Source organism: Belonocnema kinseyi, chromosome 2 (genome assembly GCF_010883055.1).
Source record: "Belonocnema kinseyi isolate 2016_QV_RU_SX_M_011 chromosome 2, B_treatae_v1, whole genome shotgun sequence".
NCBI classification, from domain to species: Eukaryota; Metazoa; Arthropoda; class Insecta; order Hymenoptera; family Cynipidae; genus Belonocnema; species Belonocnema kinseyi.
Window position 1 is genome coordinate 14565553 of NC_046658.1, and position 18654 is coordinate 14584206.

At 34.7% G+C, this 18654-nt stretch overlaps 1 protein-coding gene across 1 annotated transcript; it reads left to right on the forward strand.

Moving 5' to 3' along the window:
* Positions 1-211: 211 nt before the first annotated feature.
* Positions 212-9144, forward strand: LOC117168092 (vicilin-like seed storage protein At2g18540). Its single transcript, XM_033353459.1, has 2 exons — positions 212-435; positions 8645-9144. Exon 2 carries the CDS (start codon positions 8649-8651, stop codon positions 9024-9026), a length of 378 nt encoding a protein of 125 aa, XP_033209350.1. The 5' UTR covers positions 212-435; positions 8645-8648; the 3' UTR covers positions 9027-9144.
* Positions 9145-18654: the final 9510 nt, after the last annotated feature.

The window sequence follows — 18654 nt, forward strand, 5'->3', positions numbered from 1 at the left end:
CACTCAAGGTGAGAACACTCTGTGTACACGATGTGCAGCACAGCGTGCTACCATATGTGCGGTCACCATGCACGTGTAACAAAGTTACAAGTACCCCGGTATCGTACGGCCCTGTGGGCCCATGATTAGGAGTGGGGAACGACACCCCCAGTCCATATAAGCGTAAACTTGCCCCGAAGGCGAGTTGTCTTCAGTCTGGTGCTCACTGCACTTTAAGGTAGATGGTACTCGTTCGCCACTTCGCATCCCCTTGATTTCCTGACGTTACAACCCGCCACGACGCAACGCGATCCTACCGGATCTCAGCTCCCTTGTTAGAACACCCCCGACTGCTCTGTAGCCTTGGCTTCGCTGCCCGGGTTCTATCGACAACGCTCGCCCGCTCTTGGCTTCGCCGCCCGGTTCGGGCTATCGTGATTTTCCCAATCACCTATTGTAAGTTTGGTTTAATAAACCCTTTTATATTTCATTAATTGCCTTTCTTATTGACTTCACACAGTTCTCGACGCTCCACATCCTCCCCTATCTTTTAATTTGCGAGATCCCTCACAAATTTGGCGCCCTCTTTAAAACACCCACAATCCTTCCAAAAATCCCTTTTCCCTCGAGAACAGAAGTCATAAAAATGATGAATGGTTAGAAAATTGAAGTTGTTGCATGTGTGCCATTTGACAGGGAAGATTTGGATTTGAATTTTTAAATTCGAAATTTTTTTATAATTAATTTTTGATAAATGTATATTTTGATTTGAAAATTATGTTGCAGAAAAAGTGCGGGTAGGATATATGTAATTAGCTTGAATAAAGTGCGGGTAGACTGTTACATTTGTCCGATAAAACGTTGGTGGGACAACAGCCCAATTTCAAGTTTCACCATCGACAATAAAAAATAAAATTCCCCTGATAAAAAACTCCTTAATTGTACTCCTTGTAGCAGGATTGAGTAAGTGAAGGGTTCAAAATAGACTCAAAATAAATTGGTAAAAAATCAATATTGAAATAGGAAGAAAACTAGTTAGAACGGGAAAAACAAGAGAGATAGCAAAAAACTAGGAGCAAATAGAATGAGAAACAAAAAAGTTAGAAAAGGAAACGGTGTCAGGAACAAAAATTGGCGATCGAACTAGGAACCGGTGACGTCACACTAATAACCGTAACACTTACCGCCCCAGTGGATACGTCCGCAACGCATTCAGGCCAAGCGCAACCGCGAAGTAGTAAAAACCGAGACGCTCACTTAAGTGAACGTGCCGGTTTTTAATCAGCCGTGAAGAACCCCTGAGCTAGTCCGTCAAAAAGAAGAAAGGTGTTAGATAAAGATGCGGGTAATTTTGAAAACGAAAGTATTATTATTCAATCGGTCGAAGAGGAAAATAGAATAGAAGAATTAGCAAGAAATTTGAACTTAGACTTCGTGACGGTACGAAATAGAGAGTTAGAATAGGGCATAAAGGATACAAATCAAGCGAAAGGTGCAATCCCAAGAACGACAACACAAAAACAGACAGAAAGTACCCCAAACCCAAACTGACAAAACCATACCTTACATAGACACGAAATTGGAATACTATCCCCAAATACTGAGAATGCATTAGGTAACTGGAGACTAGAAAATGAGAGCAGTAGAAATTCTGAAAATGATGAATGAGAAAAGTATAGAATAGATAGAGAAAATGAAAACAAAAAAAAGAATTCGAAATATTAGAAAGAGACAGGGAAAGATTAGAATTAAGTTGGTTAGAAAGAAAAGAAACTCTTAGAAAAGAAAGAGATAGGATAGAAAAAGAAAGAGCAGAAAAAGCAAGAGTAGGTCGCGAAAAATTACGAATGGAAATAGAAAGACAAGAGAAAGAAAATGCGATAATTAATAACAGAACGTTCGAAATTGATTCTTTTTTAGATAATAATAATGAATTTTGGAATGAGGCACAAGATTTAATAAATTGTGAAGAAATGAAAAGTGATCAAATCAAAATCAAAGAACTTTCAGAAGAAATAAAAAATTTTAACAATAAAATGGATCGAATTTTAAATTCAAGCCAAAATTCAATTTCTCAAAGTAATAAGTCAAGAAATGTGCAAAATACGGTTCATTTCGAAGAGACAGACTTAGATTTTAATCAGAAAAGGCACTCGTTAGCAGGTGCACGGAATAGAATGACAATAAATAGGGGTAGCGGTCAAGGGGACGAATACTCATTACCGAGACTGGTGCAAAGGCAATCACTCATGCGAAAATCAAATCTACCTCAATGTCAAACAGACTTGCAAGGTGGAATAGATAGAAATAGAGGGACCGATATGGAAAGAGAAGAGATGAATGAAAATAATATGAATGAAATTCCAGCAACTCTCTTTCCTTTCGGAATGATACAAACCCCTTTCCAAATAATGTTAAATTGACTGATTAAATTTAGAAACAACACGAAAAATAGTCCAACTTATTTTTTAAATAATTTAATAAGATTTAAAAGAGGGTATAAAATTAACGAACGAGACATTTTAGAAAATTTAGATGCTGTTTTCGAAGACGAAGCATTAGGTTGGTTTCAAGTAAATAAAAATAATTGGCAATATTTACATCAATTTATTGAAGATTTTAAAGAAACTTGCTTAAATGAAAGATATACTGAAACAATTAAAAATAAAATAAAATTTTGCAATAAAAAAAATACCAAGATATTCATGCTTTTGTTACAGAAATTAAACAATTACTTGAAAAATTAATGCCGCGTCCGAAGCTGGAATGGCAATTAAGAAAGACCTATGAAAATTTGAGAATTGAATATAAAGTGTACATTTCAAGAAATACTTTTTCGAATTTTTCAGAATCAGAAATATTAGGTCGAGAATAGGAAACAGAATTATTAAAATCTAAAATTAGAGGTCAATAATTACGCATTTTAGATAAAGAGGATAATAAAAATAACAAAAGTAAAAATGATCCAGGAAATAATAAAAGTCAAAATAATACTGAAAATGAGAATCAAATTATAAATCAAAATCAGGATTAAAATCAAGAAAGACAATTTAGGCCGAGTTATCGTAACCAACAAAATATGCAACAAAACAAACCAAGATTCTCAAATAGAAATCTAAAATTTTTTAATCCAAGACTTTCAAATAATAATTTGAATTATATAAATAATGAAAGATATCCAGGAAATCAGAGTTTCATGCATAATAATAGTCATTTTAAAAATCAAAACACAGCTGGCCAAGCATTATTGTATGCAATGAATCAGCTGTTAGGGAACACACAGACATAGCAAACGAATAATTATCCGCAGATACCAGCGCTTTTATATAACGCCGGGGAAATTAATAGTGAGTCACAAGACAAAAAATATAATAAAGGACAGATCAAAAATACGAAAAATTCAGGATATGAAAAAAGTAGGGATGATAAAAAAGGAGAAACGAGCCCAAGTGCACAGGATTTTGTTGATCCAGATTTAGGAAACCGAAATTTTAATTACAGATCAAGGGAACCTATTACATGCTACAATTGCGGGAAAATAGGCCATTTTCGAGGTAATTCTTGGTATAGTTTAGATCAGGGAAACGAATACGGTCGCTATTGAAGGCGGAAAATAGCAGACCAAACCAGAGACTGTCAGAATTACTTAACACAGACACAAATGACTCAGACGAAACAAGATTTCACCTTATGATGGATTTTAAAGATCATAAATATGAAGTGCTAGTTGTCACCGGCGCAACACACTCATATGTAGGCGAAAAATTCATAAAAACAATAAAAGACTTAGATTTTGAATGTAAAAAACCAATAAATAATAAATTAATGGCCGCGAATGCCAAAAGATGAAAATATTAGGTCAAGCGTTGATTCAAATTAAAATTGGACGCGTAGAGAAATATTTCTTATCTAGATTGGTACCAGAATTAAAATCAATTTGCATAATAGGAACGAACATGATGAAAAAAATAGGTTTAAAGATGGATTATGAGAAAAAGATTTGGTGGTTACCACAATTAACAAATGTTAAATATGCGATTGAATCAAAATTAATTAAAATGCAGGAGCCAATAACACAGCAACACAAAAAAAAGTGTGCGGGTCTGGTAACAAGACACACGTATTCCTATGGATTTTGGGGCACTGAATTCAAATTTGGTATCAAAAATCGCCCATCACGTCATGGTTGAGCCATAACCTCAAAAAATGACGAAAAATCATGCACTGAGGTAAATAAATTTCAAAATAATGCCGGTGATGCAAATTTTCACTTCAAAAACATGTCGACAATTGTGAGGGATCAACCCTTGCTTGATATCAACTTATTTAACATAACTTTACCCAACAGAACCTGACCTCACCTAAACTGAATTAACAGAAATTTATTGAACTACGCGTAAAGCTCTGGAAGCATATTTTTCCAGTAGTAAATGTGTGCTACATCGAATGGGTCAACTTGAGCCTAACCTAGAAATAAATCTAACCTAGCCTAAGCTAACCTAACCTCAAGAAACACAATTAAACTGATTGTGTTGTCTCGTAGTGTTTGCGGTACCGTTTCATTCAGCTTCGGCTTAACCTACATAGAGATTTAAACAATCCTAACCTAACAAAACCTGACCTAACCTAACCTAGCCGAATGAAATTCAACCACACGTGATACGTTGCCCACCGTCACCACGTGGAGGTGCCCTGGTTACAGACACAGGCGAATAATGCTAGCAACAAGCGGTTACGAAACTCCAGAAATTTACTGCTATTAATGTCAAAATATGAAAGTACACAAGAACAGGGTTGCCAGCGTAATCGGTTAGTTTAGGTCAGGTTTTGTTAGGTTAGGATAGGTTAAACCTCTATGAAAGTTAAGCCGAAGCTGAAAGAAATGGTACCGCAAATACAACGGGGCAACACAATCAGTTTAATTGTGTTTCGTAAGGTTAGGTTAGGTTATGCTAGGTTAGATTTATTTCTAGGTTAGGCTCAAGTTGACCTATTCGATGTAGCACACATTTGCTACTGGGAAAATATGCTTCCAGAGCTTTGTGTGTAGTTCAATAAATTTCTGTTAATTCAGGTTAGGTGAGGTCAGGTTCTGTCGGGTTAAGTTATGTTAAATAATTTGATATCAGGCAAGGGTTGATCCTTCACAGTTGTCGACATTTTTTTGAACTGAAAATTTGCATCACTGGCATTATTTTGTAATTTATTTATCTCAATGCATGATTTTTCGTCATTTTTTGAGGTTATGGCTCAACCATGACGTGATGGGTGATTTTTGATACCGAATTTGAATTCAGCGCCCTAAAATCCATAGGAATACGTGTGTCTTGTTACCAGATCCGCATACTTTTTTGTGTGGCTGTGTAATTAAAGAAGCGAAAGAAAATGCGAAAGAGAATGAGAATAGGGAAAGTGATAAGAGTAAATTAAAATTCGGATCCAAAATTAGCCTGCGAAACGACATGCGAGAGAAAGAGACTGATTTGCTACCGTGTGAAGTCTCTTCTCCCGTTTCGCCACATACCCAACCCCAACCCCTCCTTACAGGTGAAGCACTAGACTCGATCCCGCTAGCAGCCCAGCCGGCACAGAGTGTACGGGAGCATGGTGCCCCACATCCTAGACCCCACATGTCGAGCGACGCAACACTGGCACGTGCCAGCGTGGGCGTACAGAGATTAGATAAGCGGGATAATCAAAATATATAGAGAGAAACGGAAACAAATAAGGATAGAAACAAAATAAATACAAAGTTACAGATGGAAAATAAAGATGGGAATTTAAATACAGAATTTAAAGAGTCATTTGTATGCAATAAAGATAAAAATGATTCTAAATTAAAGACGGTGTTAGATAAAAAGGAAGAAAAAAATGATTCAATAATAGAAAAATTATTCGCAATTAGAAAAAGTAATTGGTATAATTCTAGAAATAATGCGGTAATAAATAATAATATTACGCGTGTGAAAATAGGAAAGAAGAAAAATGTAAAATTTTGCGAGGAAATTTTTGAAGGCATATTAGAGGTGAATGAAGCACAACAAGTGCAATTAGAAAATCTGATTAAAAGAAAAGTAATAGATTAGAGAACAGAATTAAAACCGACCCATTTGACTAGCCACAAAATAGATGTGCAAGATCACGAACCCATTAAGCAAAGATACTATTACGTATCACCGAAAATAAGAGAAATTATGTACGAGGAAGTAGATAGACTTTTAGAAGAAAAAATAATAGAACCATCGAATAGCGATTAGCCATATCCGATTGTAATGATAAAAAACCGAATAGAAAATATAGATTTTGTTTGGATTTTAGAAAAGTAAATAAAATCACTAAAAAAGATTTATATCCAATTCCGATAATGTTTAAAATATTAGATACACTGAGATCAGCAAAATACATGTCAAAAATAGATCTTCATTCAGCATATCATCAGATACCGTTGGACGAGGAATCTAAACCGAAAACAGCTTTTATTGTTCCGGGCTAAGGAATGTATCAATTTAAGAGGATGCCATTTGGATTAACAAATGCTCCTGCTACATTCGAGCGTCTGATCGACAGAATAATAACACCAGAATTAAAGCCGCATGTATTCTGTTATCTCGATGATATAATTATAGTCTCAAAAATTTTTGAAGAACATTTAAAATACTTGGAAATTGTTTTAGATAAAATTAAAAATGCAGGTTTAACAACAGGTTTGGATAAATGCAAATTTGAATGTTCGTAAATAAAATATTTGGGTTTCAAAGTGAATGAAAAGGGATTACAAGTTAATGAAAAAAAAATCGAACCAGTTTTAAATTTTCCAAGGCCAAAAACAATTAAACAACTTCAAAGACTTATAGGAATGGCTTCATGGTATATGAAATTTATCCCTAAATTCGAAGAGATTATGGAACCATTACAAAAGTTTTTAAAAAAGGAAGTGAAGTGGGAATGGTCTGACAAATAGGAAGAGGATTTCACGACAATTAAACACTTACTAACGAAAGCACCAATTTTAGCCTGTCCTGATTTTGAAGGCCCATTCCAACTTGAAACTGATGCTAGTGACATAGGATTAGGAGCTGTTTTAACACAAACAATAAACGGCGAATATTATGTAATAGCGTTTGCGAGTAGAGGTCTGAATGGAGCTGAACGTAAATATTTAGATTCAAAAAAAGAATGTTTAGCCGTAATCTGGACGATTAGAAAGTTTAGATCATATTTAGAGGGTTATTCTTTTAAGGTTATTACAGATCATATTGCATTAAAATGGTTACATAACTTTAAAAAACAGGTCGATTAGCAAAATGGGCTTTAGAATTGTAAGAATACGATTATGAAATTTTATATAGAAAAGGAAGTTTAAATCAGGTACCACATGCTTTATCAAGGTCAAATGAAAATCACATAAAAGTCTCAAGTATTTTAGGCAGCACAATAGAATCGAAGGAAAACAATTTTAAAGAAATAGAAGATAACTGGTACAAAAATAAAATAATTCATGTAAAAAATAAACCAGAGAAAAATCCTAATTGGCGAATACGCGATAATTGCGAGAACAAGTTTTAATTGAAAATCATGATATTAAACAAGCAGGTCACTTAGGTATGGAAAAATCGTATGCAAAAATGTCTGACAATTATTTTTGGCCCGGAATGCGATATTTGTCAGAGAATAAAAACAAAAGCATCTGACATGATGGGTCCATTACCAATGACAAAATCGAGAAATCAATACATTTTGGTTTTTGTTGATATGTTTACAAAATGGGTAGAAATAATTCCTGTAAAAAATAAATTATCGTCAACCGTTGAAAAAGAATTTCATAAGCGTATAATTTATAAATGGGGAACACCTAGAATTTTGTTTACAGATAATGGAAAAGAATATGTAAATAAGTCAATACTTAATTTAACCAGAAATTTTGGCACTAGACATTCGAAAACTCCTAAATATCATGCACAAGAAAATCTAACAGAGAGATGTAATAGGTCAATTAAAATAGCAATTAAAGCGTATTTAAAAAAATACCATAAAACATGGGATGAAAATTTAGATGATCTGCAATTTTGCGTTAAATACTAGTAAACATTCGTCTACATGTTTTAGACCAGCTTTTTATATTTAGGTAGAGAACTTCAACCCATTCAAGCTTTGAATAAAAATTTAGACGGAAAGAACGAGATAGAATTTCAAGAATCAGAAAAATGGACAGATAGAATGAAAACATTAAAAATAATTACAGAAGAGGTAATTAAAAATTTATTTATCGCAAATGATACGCAATCTAGGTATTATAATCTAAGACGTAGACCTATAACGTATGAAATTGGCGAGAGAGTACTAAAAAGCAATAAAACATTGTCAAATAAAGGAGAAGGAATAGCTCAAAAATTGAACAAAAATTTTGAAGGACCATTTTTTGTCATGGCAAAAATCTCACGAACAATTTACAAATTAAAAACGAAAAATCGAAAATCACTAGGTAATTGGAATGTAAAAGATGTCAAAAAATTTATTAGTAAAGAGTAGATTTTGATTCGAATTTTTCTTTGAAATGGCATACAGGTGAATGATTTAATTTTTTAACACTACTGACATTGACAAAAAATGACACTAACACATACACCAAAAATAGACCGAAAAACAGAAAAACATTTATTTACAGAGAGATGGACCAAAGATTAATATTAAAATGCCGGGACTACCATGCGCAGTTGTTCGGAAGGGAGCAACTCCAAAATCACATTTGCGGAGCATGGAGTTTGCTTCAAAATCAACCTCCTCTCAGCGAAACTGCGGAGCAGAAACAGGCAAGATGGGGAGCAAAAGAAAAAAGAAAGAAACAAGAAGTAGAAAAAGCAATGAAAGAGGAAATAAGGAAGATACGAGATGTGGTAGAGTCAGCTGTAGACTGGGAAGGAATGTTAGCATGGAGGAAAGAAGAAGAAGAGAAAGAAAAAAGGAAGGAAATAGAAAGAAAAATAAAAGAATTCGAAGTGAGGATGAAGAAGCAGGAGGAAGAATGGAGAAAGAAGAAGAATAATTAATTATTAAAAGAAAAAATATATTATGTGGAAGGGAGTAAAATAAAATAATTCATATGTTTTTCCACACAGAATACAGAAAAATTAATTTTTTTTTGGCTCTCTCTCTACAAACACAAAAGAAAACATCGTTTTACTCGTTATATACACCACAGATATAGATTCTATTAAATTTTGTTTTAAGGAAACGAATTTTACAAAGTAAAATATATAATTTAGAAAAATAAATATAAATACGGCTATAAGAGTCCAAGATTGATTTATAATTAACAATAAAAGAAATATATAGATATAAGTTAATTTTCAGGAAAGAAGAGTCACGGAAAAGCAGAATCTTAAAAGGATACTCATAGGAATGGATAAAACAGAAAATTTTGAAAAAATATATTAAGATAAGAAATTTGGAAAAAATATATTTGAAATAAAACTCTAAATTTTACATGTTTTTGAAATAAAATGAGAAAAGCGATATCAAGAAAAGAATAAAAATTTTGTTTTTGTTTAAAAAATAGGATGCGTTAAATTATGTTTCAGCTAAGAAGAAGAAGATAGAAGACATGGAAATGTGGCAGTACAGGCATTGTGAGAGGACGGCTCCTAGGGAGATCTACATTTTTCATGACACCTATTTCGACGAAATATCGAAACGGATTGAAAACTACCGCACTGTTCCGGATTCGACCAGAACCAGATATATAAAAGGAGGTTGGATCGAGATAAATCAGGAATTCAAAGAAATGATTCAAATCGTATTCAAGAAGGAAGAAGGGACAATTAGAGAAAATAATATGGAAGACGAGGAAAAACGAAACAATGAGGAAAAAGAAGAAGATGATTTCTATTTACAAATAGACGTTTCCGATGAAGAAGACAGTTTCACATTTGACCTAGAATTGGAAAGGTGCGAGGTAATCCTTAAGGAATAAACCTCATCCCGACAGAGGGGGGGGGGAGGTTGTAACAAAGTTACAAGTACCCCGTGATCGTACGGCTCTGTGGGCCCATGATTAGGAGTGGGAAACGAAACCCCCAGTCCATATATGCGTAAACTTGCCCCGAAGGCGAGTTGTCTTCAATCTGGTGCTCACTGCACGTTAAGGTAGATGGTACCTCGTTCACCATTTCGCAACCCCTTGTTTTGCTGACGTCACAACCCGCCACGACGCCACGCGATCCTACCGGACCTCAGCTCCTTTGTTGGAACAACCCCGACTGCTCCGGAACCTTGGCTTTTATATTTAATTAATTGCCTTTCTCATTGACTTCACCCAGTTTTTGACGCTCAACATCCTCCCCTCTCCTTTAATTTGCAAGATCCCTCACACACGTTTTGTGTGAAAGCAAAATTGAAGAAAATATTTTAATATGAAATCATATAATAAATCATTTTTTAATGACTAATGTACTTATATCGATATTATATTTTTTGAAATTAAATAAACGTGCATACCGTTTTCCAGCACATAATAATAAATATGAACAAATTCTATACAATACTAAATGATTGAACGAATTCAATAAGATTTTATTAGTGCATCAGAATGGGCTGCTTTTGTTTATATTTGATCTCTAAACATCAAAATGTTAAAATCGATAAAAACAGACTTGTCATATCATGTACGGAATAAAGCAATTGTGTTTTAATCCATACTATTCCGTAATCCAGTCAACGAAAACCTGATTCTTTTATAAGGACTCAACAAAATTGAATTCCATATTGTATAAAGCAGTAGATATTATTTTAGTTAAGTTCGATTTTTATTCAAAAATTTTGTTTTGTAGCAGGATTTTTTCATACAAAATTAATGCACGAAAGTTAATTTTTTTATATATAAAACTATGTAATGTAGCAATTTGCCGGCCGACGAAAAAGGGGTTACGGGTGCATGGCGGGAGCGAAGTTACAAGTCGTGTCCCCCGATCAAATACACTCGTTGCTAAACAAAGGAAAGGGTTGCGAAATATTCCAACTTGAGAATTGTGCTTCAGTGCAACCCGGTCGGGAAGACCCATTTGTCGCAAACCCCCCAGATCGTATGTATATCGCACGTACACAACCTGATTTCGGCTTTGACCACGGTCATATATACAGGTCGCGAAACTACCGAGAGTAGGGGTATTTCGGTTCCTGAGACGACCTGCGACGTTTCAAAATGCCACGAGGGGCGCAGTTTTTTGGCAAACAATTTTAAGGTTATTGTAAATGACGCATTACATTTTTCATGCTGCAAAAACGTTATATTTCAAACGTGTCTAGACGTGTCGATTATAATTTACAGCCTTGTAGAATATTTCGACAAAGAGGGGATATAATAATAGATAAACGTGGTAAATGATATGCAGCTTAGTTTAGGGAGATAGAGAGCTGGAGAGGAAACTATCCAGGAAAAAAGAACCGATAAAAATCGAGTCGATTTGAATTGCGTATCGTTCATTTGCAAATTGAAAGAATGAAAATTGAATGGGTTGGCCATATTTTTAATCGGTCACCTGAGAGCGGTGCTTTAAATCTGCCATTCCACATTCGTTAAAATGCTTAGTGAATACAGCTGAATGAGACTGACTAACCTGAAATAATTCCTATGGGCATTCTACGATTAATTAATGTGCACATGATTGGGTTGAGATTCAATGTCAAATGGAGCTCTTAGAAGGTCACAACGAATAGTAAAAATACGATGGACACACAGCAATTTTCAATAATTATCAATAATCAATTCATTTTCATGAGAAGTATGAAGTAATACATTTGATTGGGAGAATTCTGATGAAACAAAAATTAAAGAAATTCAAGTTAAATAATGTTGTTAGATATTATAATTGATGCGACAATTTATTTCTAAATTTAATGATTATTATTTAGTTGTAACTCTTTTTACAATGGTTTTCAATAAATATTTTGTGCAAGAATTATAAGATTTGTTTGGAATTAAGCGTTAGTGACATTAAATTTATGCAGTGCACATTCTAATGGCTGCAGGGAGTCCACGTGTTAGAAACGAACTCTGCCTTATATCCATTTGCATAACAAACATCAAAATGTTTAGAAATTCAATACCTGGATTTTTGTTAAAAGTAATTTCTATAAAATAAAACGAGAGTAATAGTTTTTGTGAATTTAAGATTGCTATCAGGTGCCACACAAAAAAAGTGTGCGGATCTGGTAACAAGACACACGTATTCCTAAGGATTTTAGGGCGCTGAATTCAAATTCGGTATCAAAAGTCACTCATCACGTCATGTTTGAGCCATAACCTCAAAGAATGACGAAAAATCATGCACTGAGGCAAAGAAATTTCAAAATAATGCCAGTGATGCAAATTTTCACTTCAAAAACATGTCGACAACTGTGAAGGATCAACCCTTGCCTGATATCAACTTATTTAACATAACTTTTCCCAACAGAACCTGACCTCACCTAACCTGAATTAACAGAAATTTATTGAACTACACGTAAAGCTCTGGAAGCATATTTTCCCAGTAGCAAATGTGTGCTACATCGAATGGGTCAACTCGAGCCTAGCCTAGAAATAAATCTAACCTAACCTAACCTCACGAAACACAAGTGAACTGATTGTGTTGTCCCGTTGTGTTTGCAGTACCGTTTGAATCAGCTTGGGCTTCACCTGCAAAGAGGTCAAACCTATCCTAACCTAAAAAAACCTAACCTAACCTAACTTCACGTAACACAATTAAACCCATTGTGTTGTCCCGTTTTGTTTGCGGTACCGTTTCATTAAGCTTCGGCCTAACCTACATAGAGGTTTAACCTATATTAACCTAACAAAACCTGACCTAACCTAACCTAGCCGAATGAAATTCAACCACACGTGTAGCTATGTAAGCGTACAGTTCTCAGTCTTAAATGTATGCTATATTTAATAAGTTAACTCGATCTTAACCTACAAATGAATCTAACTTAACAGAACCTAACGAAATTTCGCTTAACGCAACGCAACTTAACTTAAATGTTCCCGTTGTAACACAATAAAATTCATTTCATTGTACCACAGGTGGTTAAAAAGTTAGACGCACATTACTCATTTGAAGAAACTTAGAACTGCAAGTAGAATTCACCCCATTTCAATTAAGCTGACAATGTTTGTATCAATTAGAATGCAGAACTGTAACTTAAACATGCAAATGAATAAGAGTTTTATTCAAAATTTGTTTCTCTCTGCTTTTCTTAGACTTAAGGGATATATTTATACTATCTTTCATGTTTACATTTTATCTTGCTTTTTACGTAATTAAATTGATTTATAGACCTGCTTCAGTCTATTTTCTGCCTGCTATAACGTGTCCTTTTTTCTTCGAAGGAACGATGCCATCACGACCTCGTCCCATCTACCCTGATATCGTTGTTCCATCACTTTTATGTCTTGATGAAAATGTTCCCCTTGTTCTTCGCTGAAATCACCAACATTTTCTGGAAACTTATCCAGATGGGAATCTTGAAAGGGAAGTTTTAAATTCCTCAAGCAGGCTAACTTTTTGTTGTTTCTTATCATTTTCGCAACAATATTCTCGTAGTCTGGACTTTTTTGTTACCGAGGAAATTTGCGTTTACTGCTTTAAAACTTTCCCAAGCGTCCATTTCAATTTTCGTAATGTGGCTCACGAAATTAGTATCTCTTGTCAATATTCAAATCTGTCGTCCATCAAAGACTCCTTCTTTCAATTTAGCGTATGAAACATTAGGGGATTTAAGGGATATATACTTATAGCATTGTCCATCTTTGTCTAACGCCTTGACAAATTGCTTCATGAGCCCAAGCTTTATGTGGAGGGGTGGTAGTAAAATTTTGTCTGGATCAACGAGGCTTTGGTTGATGATATTATGAGAACCAGGTTTGAATGAATCTCTTAAAGGCCAATGTTTTTTGCTGTAATGATTGACTCGATCTCTGCTATTCCACAGGCATATAAAGCATGGCTCTCTCGTGAAACCCGATTGTTGGCCGAATATCATTGTTATGATTTTGAGATCACCACATATTTGCCGTTTGTGATTCGCGTAATTAACTTTTTAAGAAGCATTTTAACATTGTTATATTCTTCTTTGATGACCGTTGAGTGAGCTATAGGGATAGGAGCGTAAGTATTCGTATTATGCAGTAAAACAGCTTTAATGCTGCGTTTTGACGAATCAATGAAAAGTCGCCATTCTTCGTCTCTGTACACATTTTTCTTCAAGTGGTTCATTAGTCCGTAAACGTCAGTGCAGTACATTAAAGACGTCTCTTCGTCTTTAACGAAAAACTTTCTGAATTCTTTGTCCTTGTCGCGATAGAATGAAACTTTTGTCTTTGGCTCTAGAAGATTTCTTCTTTTTAGAAATGAAGCGGAAAATTCAGCGCCGTCTTTCGGTAATCCAAGATCTCTAATAAAATCATTCAGTTCTAGTTGCGACACTAATATTGGAAACTTCAATTTCATTTTATGCACGCCATATTCGTCATCTTTGTCGTCATTTTCATCGGAATCATCAGAACTATTTTCTGTTCGATGGTTTCACTACCGTCTCCATGACGTTGACTTTCAACTTCCATTTTATCATCTTCTAAAGCGCTTAAATCAGTCTGGCGTGCATTTTTATTGATTTCAATTGCTTTTGTGACTGTGCACACATTAATGTACGAAATATTATTTTTATTTTTGGAGTTGAACCCTTTGACGGAATTCATGCAAAAGTAGCAGTCCTTCGCAATAACGGGTTTTTTTCCATGTGGTTGGTGTAGAGTACTTACGGTACTTTTTGTTGTTTGAATTTTTGAGATGATACAACATAAGTCTGCAGGAATCTTTTCGTAAAGACTTTTCACTTCCTCGTCGATTGATTTTCGCAAACTGCTCACTTCATATTTACTGCAAATGTAACAAAATGAATCTGAGCTATTCTTGCAGGCATGCGATAGAGAAATGCACGCAGTTTTTTTCCTTATAGCATGAGACTCTACACCAACCAAGTGATCCATTGATGAAGAGCTACGGTTGCATGATGACGACGTCGGACAGCCCGCTTTCCCACCCTGACCAGACGCCGATACTGGGGTTTTTCACTCCATCGTAATACACTTTTTACCTGTGTCTGCCATGACGGCATGAACGCCGTTTATCCAGGGACTCAGCCAATGTGGATCCGTTGCCCACCGTCACCACGTGGGGGTGCCCTGGTTACAGACACAGGCGAATAAAGCTAGCAACAAGCGGATACAAAACTCCAGACATTTACTGCTATTAATGTCAAAATATGAAAGTACGCAAGAACAGGGTTGCCAGCGTATTCGGTTAGGTTAGGTCAGGTTTTGTTAGGTTAGGATAGGTTAAACCTCTATGTAAGTTAAGCCGAAGCTGAAAGAAACGGTACCGCAAACACAACGGGACAACACAATCAGTTTAAGTGTGTTTCGTGAGGTTAGGTTAGGTTAGGCTAGGTTAGATTTACTTCTAGGTTAGGCTCAAGTTGACCCATTCGATGTAGCACACATTTGCTACTGGGAAAATATGCTTCCAGAGCTTTGCGTGTAGTTTAATAAATTTCTGTTAATTCAAGTTAGGTGAGGTCAGGTTCTGTTGGCTAAAGTTATGTTAAATAAGTTGATATCAGGCAAGGGTTAATCCTTCACAGTAGTCGACATGTTTTTGAAGTGAAAATTTGCATCACTGGCATTATTTTGAAATTTATTTGCCTCAGTCCATGATTTTTCGTCATTTTTTGAGGTTATGGCTCAACCATGACGTGATGGGTTATTTTTGATACCGAATTTGAATTCAGCGCCCCAAAATCCATAGGAATACGTGTGTTTTGTTACCAGATCCGCACACTTTTTTGTGTGACTGTGTAATCGCTATTGAATGGGTATAAGAAAAATATTAGGTGGCCGATTAAAAAAGCCGGTGTCTCATTCGAAACTCACACTAACCTATGGAGAGGTATCTTGAATTCCAGTGACAGATACGCTATTCAGAAGACCTCAAAACCCATTCAATTTCAAGTGAATGGATTTTTGTTTCCTGGGTATGTATTAAAAAAAATTTTTTAAATCAAAAATAATTTTTTAAGATTGCAGAAGGCTTTGCGATTGAGCGACTTGAAAAATACCAACAGATTCTTAAGAGGTCCGAGTACATACAGTTGATCTCTGTAACAGATTTAGAATTTTATATTGATATAGCTAGGATGTCAAATCAGTCATTTGAGATGAAGAAAATACAATTTGAAAATGCTTGCTAGAATTTATAAAGTAAATCAGCTCCATAAATATTAGAGTTGACTAAGAAACGTTAAAATCTTCTTTCACATGATAGTGTAATCGGCTAAAAAATTCAATTTACTTACTTCAAACAGTAAAATAAAGGATCATAAATAACAAAAATAAATTCAGCAGTATTAAAATTGAATTTAAGGAAACTGTGAATCAGACATTAGTAAAAATGATACAGTGATCACGTGAACATCTACTTTCTGGAACAACTTTCTGTGAGAAGATGACTAGCACCTGTGCAAATTGTGCCAGAACTTATTCAAGACTTGATAATTTAAAAGTACATGAGAAATACTCTTGCTCAGCCAAGAATGATAAGCAGGATGAGAGAGACTTTCCCAAAATTTCAAATGTTTCTCGAAGTTTAAGACTAATGCAAGAATCTGACTCTCCACTGAGGAATCTATCATGCATTACTCAGAAGTCTAAAGATGAAGTGGAACCGCTTGTGAAGAAGCAGAAAGTAGAGCCAGAAGAAGAATTTGGCCAATATGACAGTTCTTCATACGTAATAATAAATGATGCTGATGATGAGGGAAATGATGCTGATGAGGAGGAAGATCATACTGAAAGTGATCTTTCCTCATAATATAAAATAAAAACAAAAACACAATCTAAAATATTAGATTACTGTGAAGAGCCCAATAAGTTTGTGGATCGATTGCGCTTTCTTTTACACGATCAACTAGCTGGAAACGTAAATAATGACTCGAAATTACTTCAATTGTTAATGAAATGCGGAAGGTTGGTATTATTGAATAATTCTTTTAGTTTAGTAACTAGTTAAATGTCATTAAATTAACATTTTAAAATTATTTATTTCAGATTTCCTGTCATTAATATTTTTTAACATTGATAAAATGGAACCAACATTGTACAATGTAAGCAATAGGTTTTAAAATTCAATATATAATTTCTATACGTATGTTGTAACGAAATAAGTTAAATAAATTTAGTTTTAAAAATGTATGTGTATTTATTGATTCCCAACTCCTGAATTAATTGTAGTTTAGGAAATCAGCTTATAAAACAGACAATTTAGTATAAGTTATCATTCTACATAATATTTTCAGAACCTATTTACCTTAACTAAATCATCATCATATTCTCCTCTTCTTCCTCAACCCCTTATATTATTTTCTCCTTCTTCTAGATAAATTTTAGAAGCTTATTTAACTTAATTCAGGATCATTCAAAATTCAACAGAAGGAAAACCGTGGTTACAACTATAAGAAAAGCAGCATATCTGATCGTGGCGCACTTTATGATAATCTCTGTAAACGAAACGCCTCTAGTTAATTAAACTAACTTTTCCTGTACTAAGTTGACATAGTTGAGACAAAAGTATGTTCACGATTCTATTAATGAGAAATTCTTATCTATTTAACTGGATTCATCAAGCTCATCGCAGAGTGCAGTACAAAGAATGGAGATGCACTTTGTACGCATATACAAGGTGTTACCTACAGTTTCTTTAAGTTTCTTTGTTATTTTAAAGCTGTTGCGCACCTTTTGTTTGCACATTCAAATGCCACACAACATACAATTCGGATGATATAATCATTGAATCCAATATTTTCAGGACCTACTTGTATTAACTACATCATTACTTAATAATCCTCCTTCTCCTTTTTTCCCTCCTCCTCCTCCTTTTTTCTCATCTGTCTCCTCATCTATTCTTTCTCGTTCTTCTACATACATGTTTGATAGATTATTTACCTTGATTTAGGGGAATTCAAGATTCAACAGGAGAAGCGTGGTTACAGCTATATGAAAAACGGCGTACCTGATATTGGTATACTCCATCATAATCTTCATTAACCTAAGACCTCTTTATAATCAAACTAAGTTTTCATTTACTAAGTTGACATATTTGAATCAACGGTACGTTCATGATTCTGGTGTTCAGAAATCATCATCTGTTTAACTGAATTCATTTAACAAAATTTAAATATTGGTTCTAAGAAAAGAATTATTATTTGCAACTGTTATATAACAGCATACTATAATATCATTGATACTTCACAAAGCAAAATCTGCAAAATCTGATTGTGGCGCATTCTATGATAATCTTTGTTAACCCAGGTTCTCGTTTTAGTGAAAGAAAGTTGCGTTTGCTCAGTTGAAATAGTCGAATCAACTATATATTCATTATTCTGTTAACTTCCCAGTGGGTACTGGAACATCCTAAAGAAGTCCTTAGGGCGTCTTTAAATATCCTGGGACATTCTTGGACATTGGCGCCTAAGTCCCAGGGTCGTTATAAAGACAACTTTAGGACGTCCTAAAGACGTTCTATGTCTGGTCTGAAATTGTCCCAAAGATGTCCGCAGGGCTAGTCCTAAAGACGCCCCAAAAAGACC

Bases quoted from the DNA above. Each gene is read 5' to 3' on its own strand.
- LOC117168092 (XM_033353459.1), top strand. From the start codon at position 8,649: ATGGACCAAAGATTAATATTAAAATGCCGGGACTACCATGCGCAGTTG.